The sequence below is a fragment of the Rhinolophus hipposideros genome (assembly GCF_964194185.1).
Source record: "Rhinolophus hipposideros genome assembly, chromosome: 17".
In the NCBI taxonomy this organism is placed as follows: Eukaryota; Metazoa; Chordata; class Mammalia; order Chiroptera; family Rhinolophidae; genus Rhinolophus; species Rhinolophus hipposideros.
The window spans coordinates 19,100,343-19,121,422 of NC_138063.1; the positions used below are offsets into that span (position 1 = coordinate 19,100,343).

The window sequence follows — 21,080 nt, forward strand, 5'->3', positions numbered from 1 at the left end:
GGACATATTATTCACATTACCCAACACAGAACCAGACAATAAATAATTATTGATAAATAGATTTATGCACGTGGTTGAAGAGTCCAGGGAAGGAGGAAGGATGAGGGGAGGGAGGACCCAAATCCTGCAAGTACCATTACACCCAGGTTTTTGGTTTGTTTTGTGTTACCAATCAATCACTTAAATTGTTGAGAGTTTAAATCAGTCCTTTCAGGACCCGTGGTGTTTGTTGAACGGGAAGGGGCATCAACAGTTAAAGCTCTAGTTGTTGGCGCACCAATCAGTCACAGTGAGGCTGCTTGGCCTGGAACACAGTGTCCCGGCCTTAGATTAAATGCTGCTCTAACAGGATTATGGAAGGGAGCGCTACAGCTGCGGCTTGGTGCGGAGGGGCCTGGAACCCGTCCATTGAGTGATGCTGCCATCTAGTGGCGGCACGGGGGAACGGTACTGGGCAGAGCCGTTTCCATTTGGTGCAGAAGAGCCTCAGAATTGCACTCCTTTCTTTAGAAAAGTGGGTGAGACTCGAAGTGAGGGAAGAATAAGGGGGAAATACAGCAAGGGGGAGGAGGAAAAACACCTCAGCACAGTTTGAGGAGGTAAAGGGCAAAAGTGATGCTTGTGCCCACCTAGAACAACCTTGTCGGTAGCACAGGCCAAGTCCCTCCCCCCACCCCAATACCGTCGAAACTTTGATTGCTTTTCCCCTTCACTTTCCAAAACTCTGTACTGACCCGTTATCCAGAACAGACCCTGCTTCACCTTCTCATTCCCTTCTTTTGTGTTAGGCATTCAGGGCTGGGAAAATTGAGCCGAGTCATCCCATCTGGCAACCACGCCAAGAATAGCAGCCCTCCCCTCCGAGTCGCCCTGGAACAGCGCTCCAGCCGCAGGCGCAGCAGCACCTCATTACTTGACGGCCGCAGGTAAGGGCCAGCCCAGACTTCTACCGCTTCTACCAGGCAGCGGTCGAAGGCCAGGTCCCCTGGGACTCCCTAGTCCTTTCTGGACGGTCACTCGGGTCACTGGTATCAGAGGGAGTTGACGTTCTCTTTGTAAAACTGAAGTGGGCGATGTTGACCGTGAAGTCGATTCTTTTTTCTTTTCACAAACTATGTCAATCCAATCTATATCCATCCATCTATCACCAATAGAGGGATTAGTGACCATTACATTAAGTCAGCAAACAGCTTTAGGATGACAGGGGACTACACAGTGTCTACACAGTGTGTCAGCACACAGGAGGACACTGCTTGGTAGCCGGCTGTATCTTAGAACATAGTGATAGGAAGTGTAGATTTTGGAGTCTGCAACTCCACTCTGCCACTACTAGCTATTTGACTTTGTGTGAGTTGTTTATGTCACTCTTAGCCCCGATTTCCCCTTCTCTAAAATGGGTGTAATTAAACCTACCTCTCAAGATTATTGTAAAGATTGAATGAAATACAGAAAAGGCCTCTCATTTGCGAGATTGGGACTGGATTTCAGATTTTAGAGCGTTAATGGAAGAAGTTGGTTAAAGCAGACAATTATAGATGAGACATACCTCAAATATTTTATTTTACCTTAAAATATAGAATTTTCCAATCTTTACCCCCCCTTGCCTCCTCCCCCACCCCCCCACACTCCAGTTCAAACCGTTGTTTCTCAGTCTAGCGCAGGACACAGCTCCCTGGCTCCCCCAGCTGAGGCAGTGGCCCGTTGGCCACTCACAGCAGCTCACGCTGACTTCCAGCTCCTCATAGCAGCCCAGCTCCAGAGAGAGCTGTTGTTCATAATCTTGGCTGTAGAGGGCGCAGCTCACTGGCCCATGTGGGAATTGAACCGGCAAGCTGGGCCTTAGGAGCATGGCGCTCCAACCACCAGGCCGGCTTGAGTTTCCCAATCTTTAATGTTGGGCCATGGCCTTTCCTTTGAATGGATTTTCCCCCTCGTGCTGTTGTTTGAGTTGTCTTACTTGCATAAGCAGTGCACAGAATACCTCATCTATGAATCCTACTTTTGGTTTCTTTCAATGTAGTGAGAACGTAATGACATCTAGAAAGACATTTATAAAGTCACTCTCTGCAGAATCATTCTAATTCCAATAATCATTCCAAATTATTAAACCTTTTCCCGAACTTTTACTATCCACACCTCATTAGATAGCAGGGTTTTTTTTGTGTTTTCTTTTTTTTTTTTTTTTAACAGTTTCCCATTGTTGAAACTTTCCAAAACATTCATCCTTGCTTTCATGGAAACAACTTTCTTTGTATACGCATATTTCATCAGTTTCTATAATATTCAGATTTCACAGTTACAATAACAAGTACAGCTTCTATGAACTCATTCTTGGTAAGCATATAAGAACTAGTGGAGCGGAAGTTGGGAATTAGTACTATCCGCCAAAAACATTGGTTGGTACAGTTCACAGAAGGCCTAGAGTATACGGTGAACCTGACAAGTTGGTTAGGCAGAGGTCAGGTAAAACAGCTTCTCCTGCAGCGTATACAAAGAGCAAAATATAGTGCCTAGCATATGCAAGTGTCCAATAAATGGTGCTATTAATATTATTATTATTATCATTGATAAGTTCAGGATTGAAAGGATTATTAGGAATCAAATAGTTTCTTCTCATTTTACAGATAAGATCTGTGTTTTACAATTCTGGCCTTTATAATATGCCTTTTGGCTTCAATAAATAAAAGGATTATTGACCATAAACCTACTATTTTGAGTCAGAAGGATTTAAATTTGCAAAGGCACCTAGGAGTCAGCATAAAGCCCCAAACATGGTGAACACACAATGTGATATATAGATGATGTATTACAGAATTGTACACTTGAAACCTATGTAATTTTACTAACAATTCACCCCAATTTTTTAAAAATAAATAAATAAATAAATAAATCTGGGCCGGCCCAGTGGCTCAGGCGGTTGGAGCTCTGTGCTCCTAATGCCGAAGGCTGCCGGTTCGATTCCCACATGGGCCAGTGGGCTCTCAACCACAAGTCTGCCAGTTCGACTCCTTGACTCCTGCAAGGGATGGTGGGCTGCGCCTCCTGCAACTAACAAAGTCAACTGGACCTGAATCTGAGCTACGCCCTCCACAACTACAATTGAAAGGACAACAACTTGACTTGGAAAAAATCCTGGAAGTACACATTGTTCCCCAATAAAGTCCTGTTCCCCTTACCCAATAAAATCTTTTTTAAAAAAAGTCTGAACAGTGATTACAAAAGTAATCAGATTCTTAAACACATATCAAATTATCCAAATATCTTATCTTGCAACTTTGTACATATTTCAAAATAAATTATGACTAATATATTTAAAAGCCCCAAACAGTCTTCTAAGTCACCCCAAATCCATGTCTGTTCAGGGAGACCAGGTACAACCACAATGCGGCAACGAAACCAAGCTGCAGGATCTGGGGGATGGTAAAAACAGGGGGCAGGGCATTGGCCCAGGAAGCATTTCCCAGAGGAAGAAGAATTCATTGAAGAACAAGTGGGGATGCATGAAACTACAAGCAGAGCCAAGCCCATGGCTTCAAGGTGGCCAGGTGGCCTCCCAGCCTCGGTCTCAGTAGACTAGGCACCTGTGATGACCAGAAAAATCCACCAGAAAAAACCTAGTTCTCATAGCAAAGAACAGCTGTTTGGGGGTGAGTGGTCTTGTAGGTGCAGTTAAGATTACCTAAGAAATCTTTGAATCCACGTACTATGTTTTTTCGTATTTTCTTTTAAATGTTCCTCTCTGAGATCCTGTATTGTGACAGATGGAAATTATCTTTTTGTTTGATTGGGCTGGGTCTAAAGAAGTTAATTTGTTGGAAAGGAGAGGGGAGGACACTGCAGGCAAGAGGGAGGGCAGGTGGAGGGCAGCTTCTTTAAGAAGCTGCAAGCTCACAAGACACAAAAAGCTCCAAGTGAGGGGCTTTGGGACCCTGACTTACCTAACTTAGTTTGTTTTGTTTCTTAAGGAAACTTAGTTTAAGAGTAGCATCCAAGAAGAGCACACAAATCATAGCCTGTACAGCTCGATGTGATTTGCATTTTATTTTGAAAGTGAAATTCAAGGTGCTTCACAAACATCTGCCTTCAATCCCTTGTTCTCTGCAAAGACCCTGACGCTTACCCTGAGCCCCAGCTGCTCCTCTGACTTCGGGGCCTCTCCTGACGCGTGGCCTCAGGTTAATGCAGTATGTCAATTCTGGGGTTATCTCATTTCCAGTGCAGAGGTTTTTACATACCAGCGTGTGTGTAGCATCACCAGCCACCTTGTAAAAACTATGCTTCCTCCCATTCAGTTCCAATAATTATGGGGTAGGCCTGGAGTTTATAACAAGCACTCCAGGGGATTCAGATGTGGGAGGTCCAGCCAATTGGGAGGAATGCTTTTGTTGCACCAAAGACTGAGATAAGCCTGACAACCTGGGAGACTGAACTAGGTCACGGATTTTATCTTGTGATGGGCAGGTGGGGAGGTGGGGAAGGCTTTGCTCGCACACGTGGTGAGCTGGAGGTGAAGCCCTGTATGAGTGTGTGTTTCTCACCACATGCTGGCTCTTCCGCGCAGAGCGCTCAGCTCTCATTTACTTTGCCCTGCTCAAGAGCCTTCCATCACCTTACTTTCTAGATGTGCCATAATAAGTGCCAAGTCTGGATAGTTGGCTTCTGAAGCCTGGAAGGCTGCCTTGGATGGCTGCAGCCCTCGTCGGCTGTGCAGATTCTGCACGAGAAGTCAAGTGTAAAGAAAGGGAGCCAGGGTTGCTTTCCTCCCAATGGAGAGGAGCTTCAAGCATGACTTTCTTATGCTTTGGAACAGAGACACCGGCTGTTTTATGACGAGGCCTGTGCCCTCCTTGGTGCGTGGCCCTCAGCTTGAGGGATCTTTGCTTCTTTCCAACTTGCCATCCCAGTGGTTAGGCACCTGTCAGCTCGGATACACAGCATTCAACCTGAGGAGTGGCAGGTTCTACTGAAACAGAAGGTTGTGTGCAGAAAACCTCCAGAAGGAAACCTCTAACCTTAAGCATAGTGGTGTGTGTGGGGATTTGTGTTGTTGTTGGCCTCAGTGTGAGTTTTTAAATCCCTTTATTCTGGAGAGGAATGGCTTAGTCATACTGTGGTTTCATTCTCTTTGGGTAGTGGATCTCAAAGTGTTCAGACTAGCAGAATCCCAGTATCACTTGGGCGCTTGCTAGAAATGCAAATGTTGGGCCCTGCTTCAGATGTACAGAATCCAAAACTCTGGGAGTTAGGTCTGGGGAGCTGTGTTTTAACAAGTCCTCCAGGGGATTCTAATGCATGCTCAGGTGTGAGAACCACTGGCTTAACGTAAAGCGTATGGGAATGCCTTTACTCAAGCAAAGAAAATCTTGCTAATTGGTAGGGGTGCGATTTTCTGGGTTTTGATTTGGGTCCCTCATTGCAGTGGTGGGGGAGGTCTGCTGGTCAGAGGTGAAGAAGAAATAGAGACTGGGGGCTGTGATGCAGGGTCTCAGCTCCCGCCACCCGCACAAGAACGCAGGATATGGTGAGGCCAAAAAGGAACATCCACGGAGCCATAGATAGGGGAGTCACACCATTGTATACTCACTGGCAGCTGTTGGAGACACAGGGAGCAGGAGCCACACGATCCGCAAACTGTCATCTGCTTCTCTGCCAACCAACCAACCCCTTGCTAACTGGAATCTGTGCTTGCTAGCGTAGCCACGGCAGTTATATCAGTGGCTAATGGCTGACTGGTAATAGCTGATGGCCAACTAGTCACAGCTGATGGCCATCTACTACCCAAGCCAGCATCTTTCTATGAGGCCGAGAGCCTGGAAACTGCCCTCAGGAGTTATAGGTGAAGAGGTGTTTCCATGGGTGTTTCCATGGTCTTCTCCAATGTCTTCTGACCAAGACAGCATTACTGAAACCACCAGGGGGACAAAACAAAGATGGTGAAGAGGCCAAATCCCCATGCATTTCCAGGTCAGTCAAATGCTTCAAAGCACAGCTGTTTAACAAGGCTGGATTCTATCAACTGCCTGCATTTAAATAAGTTCAGTACTCGAGCACAATCGGTAGTGTGGCCAGCTTGTCCTGGGTTGTCCAGGACTTTCCTGGTCTCAGAACTGAAAATCCCTTGTCCCAGAAAACCCCTCAGGCCCAGGCTAACCATACTGGTTGGTCATTGGACCAACTACCCATTGGAATTACTTGGTGAGCTTTAAAAATGACTGCTGCCTGGGCCCACCTCCAGAGAGATGATAGACTTGTTCTGAGGTGCAGCTGGGCCCTAGGAGGTTTAAAAGTTCCTCAGGTGACCCTAAAGCAGCCATGATTGAGAACTACTGCAGCTCCTAGCCTGTCACTTCTCCTACTAAAAACAATTTAAGAACCCAAACAAACAAAAGTTAATGGTTCAGATGAACTTGGACCCATACCACACACCAAATATAAAAATTGACTCAAAATGGACCAACAACCTAAATATAACTAAAACTATAAAAATCTTAGAAGAAAACATGAGGGTAAATTTTCATGACCTAAATTGGGTAATGGATTCTTAGATATAACAGTAAAAGCACGAGCAACAATACCAAAAAGAGAGAAATTAGACCGTCAAAATTGAAAACTATTGTGCATCAAAGGCATTATTAAGGAAGTTGAAAAGACAACCTACAGAATGGGAAAAATATTTGTTAATCATATATCTGATAAGGGTTTAGTATCCAGAATATATAAAGAACTCTACAACTCAAGATAAACAGCCCAAGTATAAAATGGGCAAAGGATTTGAATAGACATTTCTCCAAAAAAGATATGCAAATTACCAAGAAGCAGACAAAAAGATGCCATTAGGGAAGTGCTAATCAAACGCACAATGATTAACACCTATTAGGATGGATATAGTAATGTTGTTCAGGGCGTCAGGCGGGGTCTCTTCTCCCACTCCCCACATAAGAACGCAGGACATGGTGAGGCCAAAAAGGAACACCCACGGAGCCATAAGTAGGGGAGTCATACCTCTATATTCTCGCTGGAAGCATCCGCTTCTCTGCAATCCGCTCCTGCTAGCTCAGCCACCATCTTCTTGCTAGCCCCCATTTTCTGCTAGCGTAGCCACAGCAGTTATATTAGTGGCCAATGGGTCACTGGTTACAGCTGACAGCCAACTAGCCACAGCTGATGGCCATCCAATCACAGTTGATGGCCATTTACTACCTGAGTGAGCACCTTTCCACGTGAGGGCGAGAGCCTGGAAACTGCACTCCTGGCTCTGTCCCCACAAGTAATAATTTAAAAAACTGGAAAATAACAACTGTTGGTGATGTGGAGAGACTGGAATTCTTGCACACTGCTAGTGGAAATGTAAAATGGTGCAGCCACTGTGGAAAACAGTTTGGTGGTTCCTCAAAAAGATAAACACAGAGTTACCACATGACTCAGCAATTCCTGGGTATATACCCAGAAAAATGGAAAGCAGATACTCACACAAATACCTGTACCCCTGTGTTCAAAGCAGCACTACGCACAGTACCCAGAAGGTGAAAACAACCCAAGTGTCTATCAGCAGATGAATGGGTAAAGAAATGTGGTGTATCCATATAATGGAATATTATCCAGGCGTAAAAAGGAATGAAGTAGCAATACATGCTCCAAATTGGATGAACCTCAAAAACATTATGAGAAGAGAAAGAAGCCAGACACAAAAGGTCACAATGTTGAATGATTCCATTTATACAGAATATGAAAAACAGGTAAATTCATAGAGACAGAAAGCAGATGAATCGTTGCCAGGGGTTGGAAGGAGGGCAGAACAGGGAATGACTTCTTAATGGGTGTAGGGTTTCCTTGTGAGGTGATGAACATTTTTAGGTGGTGGTTGTACAACATTTAAAACAATTAATTGTATGTTATGTGGATTTCACCTCAATTAAAAAAAAAAAGAATGAATGGTTCACTCTTATCTACAAAATACAATTGAAACTAAAGTTTTTACTGGTCGAAGTCCTCCAGTTGGCCTTTATATCCTGTAGCCTTATCTTTTACCACGCTCCTGTATTAATTGTGTTCACTACCAAGACCATGATGCTAACTACCTGTTCACAGAATCCCATTGGAAGTCCAGTGTAGCAAATGCACTTCTGACTCTCCTTTCAAGCTCACCCACGTGCTGTGGGAGGTCTCTACCATCTGTTCAGCTATCATCTTCTCTTGATTCTTGTACATCTTAACTTGACACCCTCACACTCAAAGTGTGGCAGCATTGGTGTCCCCTGGGAGCTTATCAGAAAGGCACACTCTGGAGTCCTCACCCCAGACCTACTGAGTCTGAATCTGCATTTTTAACAAGTCCTCTGATGATTGGAGAGCACATTACAGTCTGAGAAGCACTGGTTTGTACTACTTGACCTCAAAAAGGCTATAGATCAGAATCACTTTGTAAGCTGTATTTGTTTGTTTGTTTGTTTGTTTGTTTGTTTATTTCCCCCTTCTTCCCCCTCACCTCCCACTCCGGTTCAAGCCATTGTTTCTCAGTCTAGTGTAGGGCACAGCTCCCAGGCCCAACTGGTATTAGGAGCCTTGCGCTCCCCCCCGGCTGAGGAGGTCGGTCGCCAGTCGGCCGGTTGGCTGCTCACAGCAGCTCACGGCAGCTCTCGCCAGCTGCCCACCGCTCATGCTGGCCGCTGGCCGCTCATGGTAGCCCACCACGGCAGCCCACGGCAGCCCGCGGGGACAGCTGTTGTTCACAATCTTAGTTGCAGAGGGCGCAGCTCACTGGCCCATGTGGGAATCGAACCAGCGACCTTGGCGCAAGGAGCATAGCACTCCAACCACCTGAGCCATTGGGTCGGCCCTGTATTTATTTATACCATATATTTTAAATAATATATGCACATGGTAAAATTATAAACTATATGTAAAAACAAAGTGTGAAAAAAGTCTTTTTCCTACCTCAGTTGCTCATATTTCCACCCCAGAAGCAATTTTTGTTAGTTTCTTGGGTATTCTTCCCTGTTCTATGAATATGAAAGCACATACTGTGTTTACCAGAAAATAAGATGTACCCTGAAAATAAGCCCCGGTTAAGATTGTCAGCCAGATGGACACATTTAGTACGTTATGATGATGTTCCAGAAGAAGATGACATGACTGTATTTGAATAAATGTAGATTGTTGTACATGAAAAAATAAGACATCCTCTGAAAATACGCCCTAATGCGTCTTTTGGAGCAAAAGTTAATATAAGACCCTGTCTTATTTCCGGGGAAACACGGTATGTACATATATTAGATTTCCCTCCCTCATTTTGCGTTTACACGAACAGTAGTAGCACTCTTACATACTGATTTGCACTTTTCACTCAGCAGAACGTTTTGGAGATCATTTTAGCACATGTAGAGCTGCCCAATATACTTTTCTTTTTATTTATTTTATTATTATTATTTTTGTTATTCGACATTTTTTTTTAATTTATTAGTTTCAGGTGTACAAGACAAGGTAATACTTAGACGTTCATCATTTATATCCCTCACACTGTGAACCCCCCTCCCCCCCAATATACTTTTCAATGACTGCACAGGAGTCGTCCGATAGTTGCATAGTTGTAATGTATATGTTATTTATTACATTACAGTTACTAAAGGACATGACATTGTTCATTACAAAACTACAGTGCCTGTCCTTTGAGTATGTCCTTGAGCATATGATGTGCCAGTGTAGCTGCGGGGTGAAAAATTGCTGAAAGATATGTGCTTTTTTGTATGTTTTTTTTTAAGGAGGGCACAGCTCACAGTGGCCCAATGTGGGGATCGAACTGACAACCTTGGTATTATTAGCATCACCATTATTAGCATCACCAACTGAGCTAACCAGCCACCCCGATAGAATCATTTTAAAATTGTAGGACATAATATCAAAATCCCCTCTAACATGCAGTACCAATTTACATTCTTGGGGAGCATTTTAAAAAATCCAAAATTTCAGGCTACTTTTTACTTCAGCTCTCTGTGGGTGGGGCCCAGAATCTGTATTTTATTTCTTCGGTAATTCTGATAGGAGAAGACTGCAGGATGAAACAGGAACCACAGCACTCTTGACCCTGGTGCTGTGATTCTTCCCCGGGCTGCCTGGAATTGCTCTTTATCTTTTTATGTGACTGTCCCATCTTCTCACCAAGGTGACAGGTTCCTCAGGAGCGACTTCAGGGATGGTGCTTCTTTATATTCTTCCCCAGCACAGTACTTTGTATAATGATACTTGATGCTTGTCAAGATGAGACTTCCAAGAGTGTTTGTGGCTCATTTGATGACTGTTTTTCTAGTTCCATGGATCAAACACAGAGAAGAATGCTGGGCCAGTCCCTTTCCATCCTCACCACCCAGCCCAAGAAGAAAAGGATATCAGTGATGTCTTTCTTTTCCAAGGTCTGACACAAAATATTATGAATGGATGTCCCTTGCCAGCAGCTGCTTTATAACATGCATGCTTGTGTGTTCTGCATTAGGCGCATTCTTGTGAGGTTCCTTCCTCTGAAAAAAGTTCGATGACAGTTCTTATAACATGGATAGAATAGTTATAGAATAACAAGAAGATAACAACAATAACAAGTTAAGACAAATTTAGGTTGCTGTGAAATTATAATAAAAACATAGACTGAACTGCAATGAATATTCTGAAATGAGAAGATGTGGTAATCACCTAAACACCAATAGGGCCGTGAATCCAGTCTCCAGCGCCCCATCCCACCCCATTACTCAGGATGGTGGAGATGTGGCTTTTTCTTGGGTCTTGTCTGCCTCTTGCATTGTCTTGGTTTTGACTCCACACATCCCGTGTTGTGCACAACACCAGAGCCTTTCTGGTTTCAGGGCTCCTATGCTCACCACAGAAGGTAGCCGATCGCTAGCACTGCACTGAGAGTTGTCACTGACGTGCAGGTTTCTGCATTCGCCACACAGCATTTCCCAATCTGCATTATTCATGCATTTCTTTTCCTAATCTTAAGTGCTGAGATGGGGCATCCTTCTGGTGTCCCGGGATGTTTGCAGATGTGTTTTGTTAATGTCTTTCAAGGTGTTTAGCTACAAAGTGGAGCAGAAAAATGGAGAAGAGTTGAAGGAGGAAGAAGGATCCAGGAAGGTCTTTTCTTTGAGATGGGAGGAATACTGTGAACTTTGTCCTATAAAAGGACAAACGTCACGTCCTCTTCTAAAGCTCCCTTTCTTCTCAGCTCTATCACACCCTCAGCTGCCTAAAAGCAGCTCTCTCCATAATCCCCACAAATCTACCTCAGCATCAGCTCTGCCTTATTTTTCTTTACCCCTTTCCTCTTCCTCCGCCAATTATTTCATTATGTAGACCAAACTAATACATTTCCAGCAAAAAATCAGGTGTCTTTAGATGGAGAAAGAAGGGGTGAAATTCAGCAGGCGACACAGGAGGGATTGAGATTGGGGTTGGAGTTCTGTATGACTCAGAACACTCCCAAATCAATACATTTTGACTCACCACCCAGGTCTCTTGGAAACTGAGGTTCCGGGAGCGGGAGCCTCTGAAGAATGTGTTTTTCATCTTGGCCGAAACAGCCCGGGACCCCAGTTCTAAAAAGCGTCATATGGCAATGAGGAGCCTGGGAACCATGGCTTGTGAGACCCCAGACAAGGTAGGAAGGAAAGGCTGCGCTCGGCCAGCCCTCATGGCCTGGAGGCCCCAGGACTGGGATACAGTACCTCATGACCTCATGTACCAGTTATCTATTGCTGTGTAACAGATCACCACATACCTAGCATGTATTAGCTCGCAGTTTCCTTGGGTCAGGGGTCCAGCTACAGCTTAGCGGGGTCTTCTGTTCAGGGTCTTGCAAGGCTGCAGTCAAGGTGTGGGCCAGACTGCCTTCCTTTATGAAGCTTAGGGTCCCTTCCAAGCTTACGTGGCTGTTGGAAGAATTCAGTTCCTCCCAGTTGTAGGACCAAAGTGTCCTTGCTGTCTGTCAGCCAGGGGCCACCTTGAGGTCCTAGAGGACACCAACTCACAACGTGGTAGCTCCCTTCTTCAAGGCCAGCAGGAGCATGTCACCCACTCCTCTCTGCTAAGATGGAGTCTTATATAACGTAAGTAACCATGGGAACGACGTCCCATGACCATTGTCATATTCAATGGGCCAGAAGCAAGTCACTGGTTCCTCCCACACTCAAGGGAAGGAAGCTCATTTGGGGGTATGTTAGGGTCATCACACCTCTGTATTATCAGCCTTGGGAAACAGCTGCTAGAAGGATTCACACAGAGCTGGATATCATCACCCTCTTTGGTGAATTTATTTTCTAATAATTTGGGCTTGCTTAGTAAAAGATGTTTTCCCCACCTCCACCTTTAGCATCTGTCAGTTTCAGTGACCGTTTCCTCTTGTCCCCTATAAAGGTACCCAGAATGCCCTAGAAACCTAGATCACCCAGGTCTACCCCCCTCCTTGGCATGTCCTGCCCAGCCTTGGCCACCCATGGGTCAGGCTCCAGATCACTCTTCCTGTTCTCTTTCTAAGACTGATTGGGTCAGCTTAATGGGAGCATTTGTATTTTAATGAGAGTTGTTGTGGCAGGTCCTAAAAAAAGCCATAATCTCTTAGTTCAAGTCCTAGGTTATTGGACGATTAGAAGTGGAGTTGCTTTTCAACTCAGGAGAGCAGTCCCTGTGCTACTACTAATGCTTTTCAAACCTTGAAAACAGGTGAGAAAGTATAAGAGAATTGTCCTCAACCTGCTGGTGCATGGATTGTATGACCCCATGAGTTCTGAAGTCATCCACGAGAGTGTGAAGACTCTGACCATCATCCTGGGCAAGACCCAGGTGAAAGGTTTGGGCTCCTTCTTCATAGACGTCACTCTTCAGACCAGGACCTTATTAGATGATGTAAGTGAGATGACTCAGAAACACTCCGGGTGATGAAAATGAAAGTGGGGTTAGAAACGTGAGCCTGGGGTAGTATATTGCTCAGGGAACAAGATCTCTGTTATTCACTTATTTATTATCAAATCTTATTGAGAGACTAGCATTGTACTGAGTGTTATGGAAGATGTAAAGAAGGATAGGATTCCAAAACTACCCCTTAAGTTTTCATTGTAATAGAGAAGTGAATATGTGTACAATGATGATGATGATGGTGATGATGGTGACAATACCAGTAAGTATTCAAAGCTCTTTCATAAATGTAACAATAACAATAGCATCTAGTGAGCATTTAGTGTGTGCCAGGCACAGTACTAGGCAATTTACATGGATTATCTCATATAGTCTTCACAATAACCCTGTAAGGTTGACACTATTATTATCTTCACTTTATAGTTGAGGAAACCAAGGCACAGACAAGTTAGTTCACAGAGCCAGTAAGTGGATATGAAATCAGGCATTTTGACTACAGGACTTGCACTCTTAACTGCCAGGTGCCAATACAGGCTAACAAAAAAAATCTACTGATATGTTGTTTAGTCTGAAAATGTGAGGACGCTGAGATACCTTCTGTTCAAGTTAACCAGTAAGCCTATTGTAGACACACACACACACACACACACACACACACACACCTACACACACACACCCCTACACACACACACCTACACACATCTACACACACCTACACACACACACCTACACACACACACCTAGACACCTACACACACCTACACACACACCTACACACACACACCTACACACACACACCTACACACACACCTACACACACACACACAGAGCAGTGAAGAAAATCCAACACTAATTTCTGTGCATGTCACATGTGCTAAAACAATATTTTCAAATATGTCACCAAATGATCAGTGGTCTTCAGTCTTGCTAAGTCTCTGTGATGCCCGGTTCTGGTACTCCTTGCCCACAAGGAGATTTATCCCAGCCCTATTTTCTCTGGTTCACCTGGAGCTGCACAGGACCAAAAAACACTGACAGAAAAGTCCCTGCATCAAGAGTCAGGACACGGCGTTACTATCCTGGTTCTCTGTTACCATGTGATGTGATGGCAAGTCACAGAAAGGCCCTGAGTCTCCTCACCTGGGAAGGAAGATACTTGGACCAGACAGTGCAACTTGGAGAGGAAGAAAGGGTTAAACCCACAGACACGCACTCAGGGACAAACCAGCCAGTCAGACTAAAAACAACGAGAGTTGGCAGGGTGTCAGAGAAGAAACATAACTTATTTCTACTACAGATGGGAGAAATTCAAATCAAAGGTAAAGAGACAATGAACTGGCAAAAAATGCTGGAAGTCATAAATAGGGAATGGGTCAAATGAATTATGATGCAGCCAAAAAAAAATTCCTTTATGCATTGACATAGAAAGAGCTCCCAGATATATTGTTTGATGGAAAAATCAAGGTGCAGAACAGTGGTATGGTATGCTTCCATTTGTGTAAAATTTGAGAAAGGACTATATAATATGTATTTTTTCTTCTTAATTTTCTGGAGGGATACACACAAAATTTATAACGGTTAGCTTGTAGGTAGGGAAATTTGGTGGCAGGTGGAAGGGGGTAGGAAAGACTTTTTTAATAATTGTTTTTTATTATTATTTTTAAAAATAATTTTTTAGTTTTCTATTACAGTTGACATACTATTTTATAATATGTCAGGTGTACAACACAGTGATTAGACATATATATAACTTATGAAGTGATCACTCCGATAAATCTAGTACCTATCGGACACCATAATCGTTATTACAATATTATTGACTATATTCCTTATGCTATACTTTACATCCCCATGACTACTATGTAACAACCAATTTGTACTTCTTAATCCCTTCCTCGTTTTCACCCAGCCCCACAACACCCCTCCCATCTGGCAACATCAAAATGTTCTCTCTGTCTATGAGTTTGTTTCTGTTTTGCTTGTTCATTTATTTTGTTCTTTCCAGATTCCACATGTAAGTGAAATTATATGGTATTTGTCTTTCGCTGTCTGATTTATTTCACTTAGTTCAATACCCTCTAGGTCCATCAATGTTGTTGCAGATGGCAAGATTTCATTCTTTTTTATGGCTGAGTAACATTCCATTTTTTATATGTACCACTTCTTTATCCATTTCTCTATTGATGGAAACTTAGGTTGCTAGTATATCTTGGCTATTGTAATTATACCTGCCATGAACATATGATTGCATATGTCTTTTTGAATTAATGTTTTGGGTTTCTTCTGATAAATACCCAGAAGTGGAATTACTGGGTTCTTCTTTGTCTCTTGTTATAGCCTTTGTTTTAATGTCTATTTTGTCTGTTATTAGTATTGCTACCCCAGCTTTTTTGTTTGTTTGTTTCCATTTTTATGAAATATCTTTTTCTATCCTTTTACTTTCAGTCTCTGTGTGTCTTTCAGTGTGAAGTGAGTCTCTTGTAGGCAGCATGTGTAAAGGTCTTATTTTCTTATCCATTCAGCTGTCCTATGTCTTTTGATTGGAGCATTTAATCCATTTACATTTGAAGTAATTGTTGTAGATATGCAGTTATTGCCATTTTAATATTCATATTTCTTATCTTCTTTGTTGTTTTCTTCTTAAAGTAGTCCCTCTAACATTACTTGTAATACTGTTTTGGTTGTGATGAACTCCTTTAGCTTTTTCTTGTCTGGGAAGCTCTTTATCTGCCCTTAAATTCTAAATAATAGCTTTGCTGGGTGAAGTAATTTTGGTTGTATGTCCTTGCTTTTCATCACTTTGAATATTTTGTGCTAATCCCTTCTGGTCTGTTAAGAAATCAGCTGACAGTCTTACGGGGGCTCCTTTGTAGGTAAAAAACTGCTTTTCTCTTGTTGCTTTTAAGATTCTCTTTGTTTTTAACCTTTGGCATTTTAACTATGATGTGTCTCGGTGTGGGCTTGTTTAGGTTGATCTTGTTTGAGGCTCTCTGTGCTTCCTTTGCTGGTATGTCTATTTCTTTCACCAGGTTAGGGAAGTTTTCCATCATGTTTCTTCAAATAGGTTTTCAATCCCTTGTTCTCGCTCTTCTCCTTCTGGTACTCCTATGATGCAAATGGTATTATGCTTAATGTTGTCCCAAAGGCCCCTTAAACACTCCAGATTTTTTTGGATTCTTTTTTCTTTTTGCTGTTCTATTTGGGTGTTTTCTGCTACCTTATCTTCTAAATTGCTGATTCAGTCCTCTGCTTCATGTAATCTACTGTTGATTCCCTTTAATGTATTCTTTATTTCAGTTAGTATAGTCTTCATTTCTAACTGGTTCTTTTTAATGTTTTCTAGCTCCATTTTTACATTTCCATTCTCTTTGTTAAAGTTCTCACTGAGATCATTGGGCATCCTTATAATTAGTGTTTTGAACTCTGCATCTGGTAGCTTGCTTGCCTCCATTTTGTGTAGTTCTTTTTCTGGAGCTTTGTTCCATTCTTTCACTTGGGACATATTTCTTTATCTCCGCATTTTGGCTCCTTCTCTGTGTTTGTTTCTATGTATAAGGTAGAGCTGCTATCTCTCCCAGTTTTAGTAAAGTGGCCTTATGTAGCAGGTGTCCTGTGTGGCCCAGTGGCCCAGTCTCCCTGGTCATCTGAGCCGGGTGCTCCAGGTGTGTCCCTTGTGTGGATCATGTTATAGTTGAGCTGTGAGCCTTTGTACTGTTTGCACATCAGTCATCAGTGGGAGGGGTTGACCCTCAGGCTGATTGGTTGTGAGGACTGGCCATGATTAGAGTGAAGGAGTTGTTGTGCAAAGGCTGACCCTATGCGGCAGGACTCACTTTAGCTGGGCTTTGGTACCTGCCCAGTCTGTCCTGTGGATGTACTGTCCTCAGAGGGGGCCAGGTGGTGCTCTGGTACAGTCTGAAGCTGGCTACTGGGCATACTGGCCATGGGTCTTCTTGGAAGGGGCCCCACCACAGGCCAAGGTCAGCTGTACCTGTGCCCTGCCTGGGGCCACCTGGCATCAGCCACAAAGCAATTTGCAGATGGCTGCCACCCATGCTGGCCTTGGAGGTGCCAGGGAGAGGCCAAGCCATGAACTAAGGTTGGCTGCTGCTAGTGCCAGGCTCAACCAGAGGTACTGGGCATTGTAAGGCCAGATGCTGCTTGTTTGGGGTTTGTGAACCTTTAAGATATTTTAGAAAAATCTGCAGCATTTGCCAAGACAGGTAATTTGTATGGAAAAGCCACTGGAAGTGGCTTGGCTGGGCCAGCAAATTGAGCATGGTGGGGTCTCAGGAAATCATGAGGGTGGGGCCAACGGTGTTAGCCAGGTTGATAGAGATTCAGATATGGTGGCTCCCTGCATCTGCACGCTGGGAGAGAGAAGGGCTCAACAAAGGAACAATGGATTCTGCCAGCACTTCTGTCTGGGAGAAAGCTGCTCTTCTAGCCCTCTTTTAGCCCTGAAGCCAGACAACTCAGTTCCTCTTCTTATGTCCCTGGCACCTTTCAAGCTGCTGCCCTAGTGCTGGAGCTCAGAGTGAGTGAATCAGTCCATATATGGGCCCTTTAAGAGGAGCGCCTGGGAATCTAGCCACCCTCATCTCATTCAGCCACAATCTCCACTGGTTTTCACAGCTAGAAGTTAAGGGGACTTTGCTTCCGACACTGGAACCCTGGGCTGGGGAGCCCCATATGGGGCTAAGGCCTCTTGCTCCTTAGGAGGGACCTCTGCAGCCAAGATATCCCTCCTGATTTTTAATGGTCACATGTGGGTGTGGGACCAGCCCATTTTGTGTCTTTGCCCCTCCTGCCAGTCTCAAGGTGGCTTCTTCTGTCTGGCCTTCGTTATAGGACTTCTGTTCAACTAAACTTCAGGTGATTCTCAGTGATAGTTGTCCTGTAGTTTAGTTGTAATTCTGATGTGGTTGTGATAGGAGACAAGCACAGCATTTACTTCCTCTGCCATCTTGACCAGAAATGTGGTTATTTTAAATGTTGAACCATAGAAACATATTCTATTTCCAAAACATTAAATAATGAAGAAAAAAGCTGGGAAGCTGGGAGAAGCATTAATGATCGCCAAGTCTAATCCTATCATCTGCCAGAGAAAGAGGTTCCTTGAAGACTCAGCTCATCCCCACCCAGCCAGCTAAGTGCTTTAGACTGGATCTGATAGTCCACCCTGTAACATGCCAGAAAGATTGATGGCTGTGATTTTTCTCTGATGCAGTTGCCTTTTGGTAATGACTTGCATTTTATTGTTTTGTACACTGGGAATCCACAGGAGAATGACAGCCTGAGATACTCAGCCTTTGTCTTGTTTGGGCAATTGGCTGCCTTTGCTGGGCGGAAATGGAAGAAGTTTTTCACCAGTCAGGTTAAGCAGACTCAAGATTCCTTCCTGATCCATTTACAGGATAGAGACCCCCAGGTTGCCAAGGTAAGTCAGTGACTAACAATGGCATGAAATCTCTGTCATTCATAGTTGTGATGTAGCCCTGTTGAGTTGAGATGCCAGACTCTTAGTTCCTGCCAGTTCAGTTATAAACACTTAGTGGCATGTCCCAAATGAATCCTGGAAAAAGTGTCTCCTTAATGTGTAATCTCTCTCTGAGCAAGAGTGTTATTTTCCATTTGCTCCTGCCCCACCTGCCCAATGCCTGCATTTTTCACTGCTAGATGAGCTCAGGTTAATGGAGGGTGGGGCAGAGAGGCTCCGGTCTAATCCATAGGCCAGCAGCCCACATAATGAGGATATTTATTCATGCTCAGTTAGCTTTTTCCACTGCACCTAGTATAGATTTCCCACCCCTGGCTTCTCAGTGCCTTGTGGAGCTTTTGTTTTATTCTTGGAGAAAATGTTTCCTAACAGGGTTGGATCAATCTCAGGGCTGCTTTGGAGTGAGACTGGGTGAGTGTTTCAAAACCATTGGGATCAAAGTGTTCTACCCAACCACTTGTCCTTTTTTAAGTGGGTATGTGTATGTGTGTGTGTGTGTGTGTGTGTGAAAGAGAGACAGAGAGAGAGAGAGAGACAGAGACAGACAGAGACAGAGAGAGTAGATTTAAGACTCCAACACCACTTTTGATGGGACAATAACAGAGACTGTGGTAAACTATAAAGCTATGCCCTTACCACCAGCCCCAAATTATAGACATTATCGTTTTATAAACATAAATTTTTTAAGGTTCAAATTTTCAAACTTCCTGGATGTCGCTTTCATACTTTCAGTGGCTCCCCAGAGCACAGATGAGGTGCAATCCTCTTCTTTGTTTGGGATTATAGACTTCTCTAATATTTTTTACAATAAGAGGGTAATATTATTTTTCTCAGGCTTGCAAAACAACGTTTCGAGCCTGTTCCCCATATCTGAGACAAAGGAAGGAATACAGCTTCCAGAGTGAAGAAGATCAAAGGAACCCCAAACTCTGCCGGCAGCTGGTGAGTGAGTGAGGGAAGGAGAGAATCCTCTCAGAGGTCCCTGCGCTCCTGGTGTGAACGCAGAAGGTGGCCAGGCACCCCAGGGAGTTATCGCCCCTAAAACGACTCAGGCCAATTATGTTTCAATTGCATTTGACCCATATGAAATGTCAATGGCAAAACGCCTGGAGGACTATGCACAAACGGTACTGGCACTTCCAGTACAGGTCATTTATTTATTTGATGGGCACAAGCAATGAGGCCTTCAACTCTGAGAATCTGAAGATGCCTTGTCTCCTTGCTCTGCATTTGGCAACTGTCCACTTATTCTGTAGTCGAGGAGGTTTACTGACTCCCTCCCTCACATGTACCTTTGCTAATTCTTTCAGAGCCACTATCATCCAGAGCTCCTGCAGTACCTCTACGCAAATAAAATTCTGTAAACAGCAGAGACGCAGAAAAATAGTTCCACGGGAGCGTTTTGCAGGAGGGCTGATAAGCCCCTCTTTTAACTCTTCAGATGCTTCTGCTCACCTCTTGTGATTGTAATAGAAAAGGGGATGTTGGGAGAGCAATTGATGGCAAAACTAATACTGTGGAGTTGTATAATCACGTCCAGTAAATTTAAATTGTTTTCACATATGTCATTCTCCCCTTATACAAAGTGGATCAGAAGGCACACACTTTCTTTAAAACATTTAAAGTACATGTAGATTCAGTGCTTATTTCTCAGCTTTTTCCTTCTTAAGTTCAGTGCTGTCATCTATCTTTTATTTTTAATTTCTGAGGCTTAGGAGAATAGCTACTACCTTAAGTATTTTATTTTTTAATCTGTTTTTGATGCTTTGCTATTTGCTATTGATACCTTTTCTCAGCAAGACCTATTTAAAGTTGGTCAGGTACCAAAATTGTGGCTTGGAGGGGTATGTTTAGCTTCTCATAATCTCCAATAGTCATTGCATCCAAGATCATTCCAAACAAGAATTAATAAAGGAAAAAAATCTGTAAAGCATGTGTTGAAAAACCCCAGTCTGGTGGTAACATATGGGATAATAATAAGTAACATTTATTGAAAATATTTATAATTTATTGGGCACTGAGAGCTGTGCAAGTATTATTTAATATTCACAAGAACTCTAGGAGAAAGGTATCATTATCACCCTTATTTTATAGATGAGAAAATGAGGACACAGGGAAATTAAGTAACTTGCTCAAGATGACCCAGTAAATGATGGAGCCAGAATTCAAACCCATATGGTCTGACTTCTGGAGCCTACATTCAACCACTGTACAGTACTGCCTTGTCGTGGAATGATTGATGGATGGTTAGAAATGTAAAACAAATAAATTAAAAAACTTCTCAGTTTCTGCTCTTCTATTTAATTCAGTTAATTTTGCTTCTTTTAAATGTACCGTACATATTTTTATTAATTTGTAAGCTAAGTACATATTTTTATTAATCACCTATTGGCTATTATGTCAGTATTTTGGTGATCAATCTTAGTTTTATATATGGTAAGTCACAGCACTCTTATAAGGTTTCAAAAAAAATCTCTTAGTCCCTCCCACCTTCCCTCCAACCAGATTGCTTCTAGAGCTTCTTCTATAGAAATTCTGATATTGCCACTGAACTTGGCATTCAGGTCAGACCCTGGACCAATTATGTCCATTTTGAAAATGGAAAACACAAGAGGATCATAAATGCTACAGAAAGATCTTAATGTCATTCTGAGAATCAGGAACTCGGTTTTCTGCCCCAGCT

At 43.3% G+C, this 21,080-nt stretch overlaps 1 protein-coding gene across 1 annotated transcript; it reads left to right on the forward strand.

The window, feature by feature from the left end:
• Window positions 1–433: 433 nt before the first annotated feature.
• On the forward strand, window positions 434–20,685 carry MRO (maestro). The gene is made up of 8 exons (XM_081078278.1): window positions 434–514; window positions 789–926; window positions 10,304–10,406; window positions 11,498–11,644; window positions 12,706–12,888; window positions 18,182–18,337; window positions 19,232–19,339; window positions 19,708–20,685. Exons 3-8 carry the CDS (start codon window positions 10,308–10,310, stop codon window positions 19,759–19,761), a joined length of 747 nt encoding a protein of 248 aa, XP_080934404.1. The 5' UTR covers window positions 434–514; window positions 789–926; window positions 10,304–10,307; the 3' UTR covers window positions 19,762–20,685.
• Window positions 20,686–21,080: the final 395 nt, after the last annotated feature.

Excerpts from the sequence above, each read along its gene's own strand:
- MRO (XM_081078278.1), top strand. The coding sequence starts at position 10,308 with ATGGATCAAACACAGAGAAGAATGCTGGGCCAGTCCCTTTCCATCCTC. Across the intron at positions 12,889-18,181 it reads CCAGGACCTTATTAGATGAT|GAGAATGACAGCCTGAGATA; the intron begins GTAAGTGAGATG and ends GGGAATCCACAG. Across the intron at positions 18,338-19,231 it reads GAGACCCCCAGGTTGCCAAG|GCTTGCAAAACAACGTTTCG; the intron begins GTAAGTCAGTGA and ends TATTTTTCTCAG.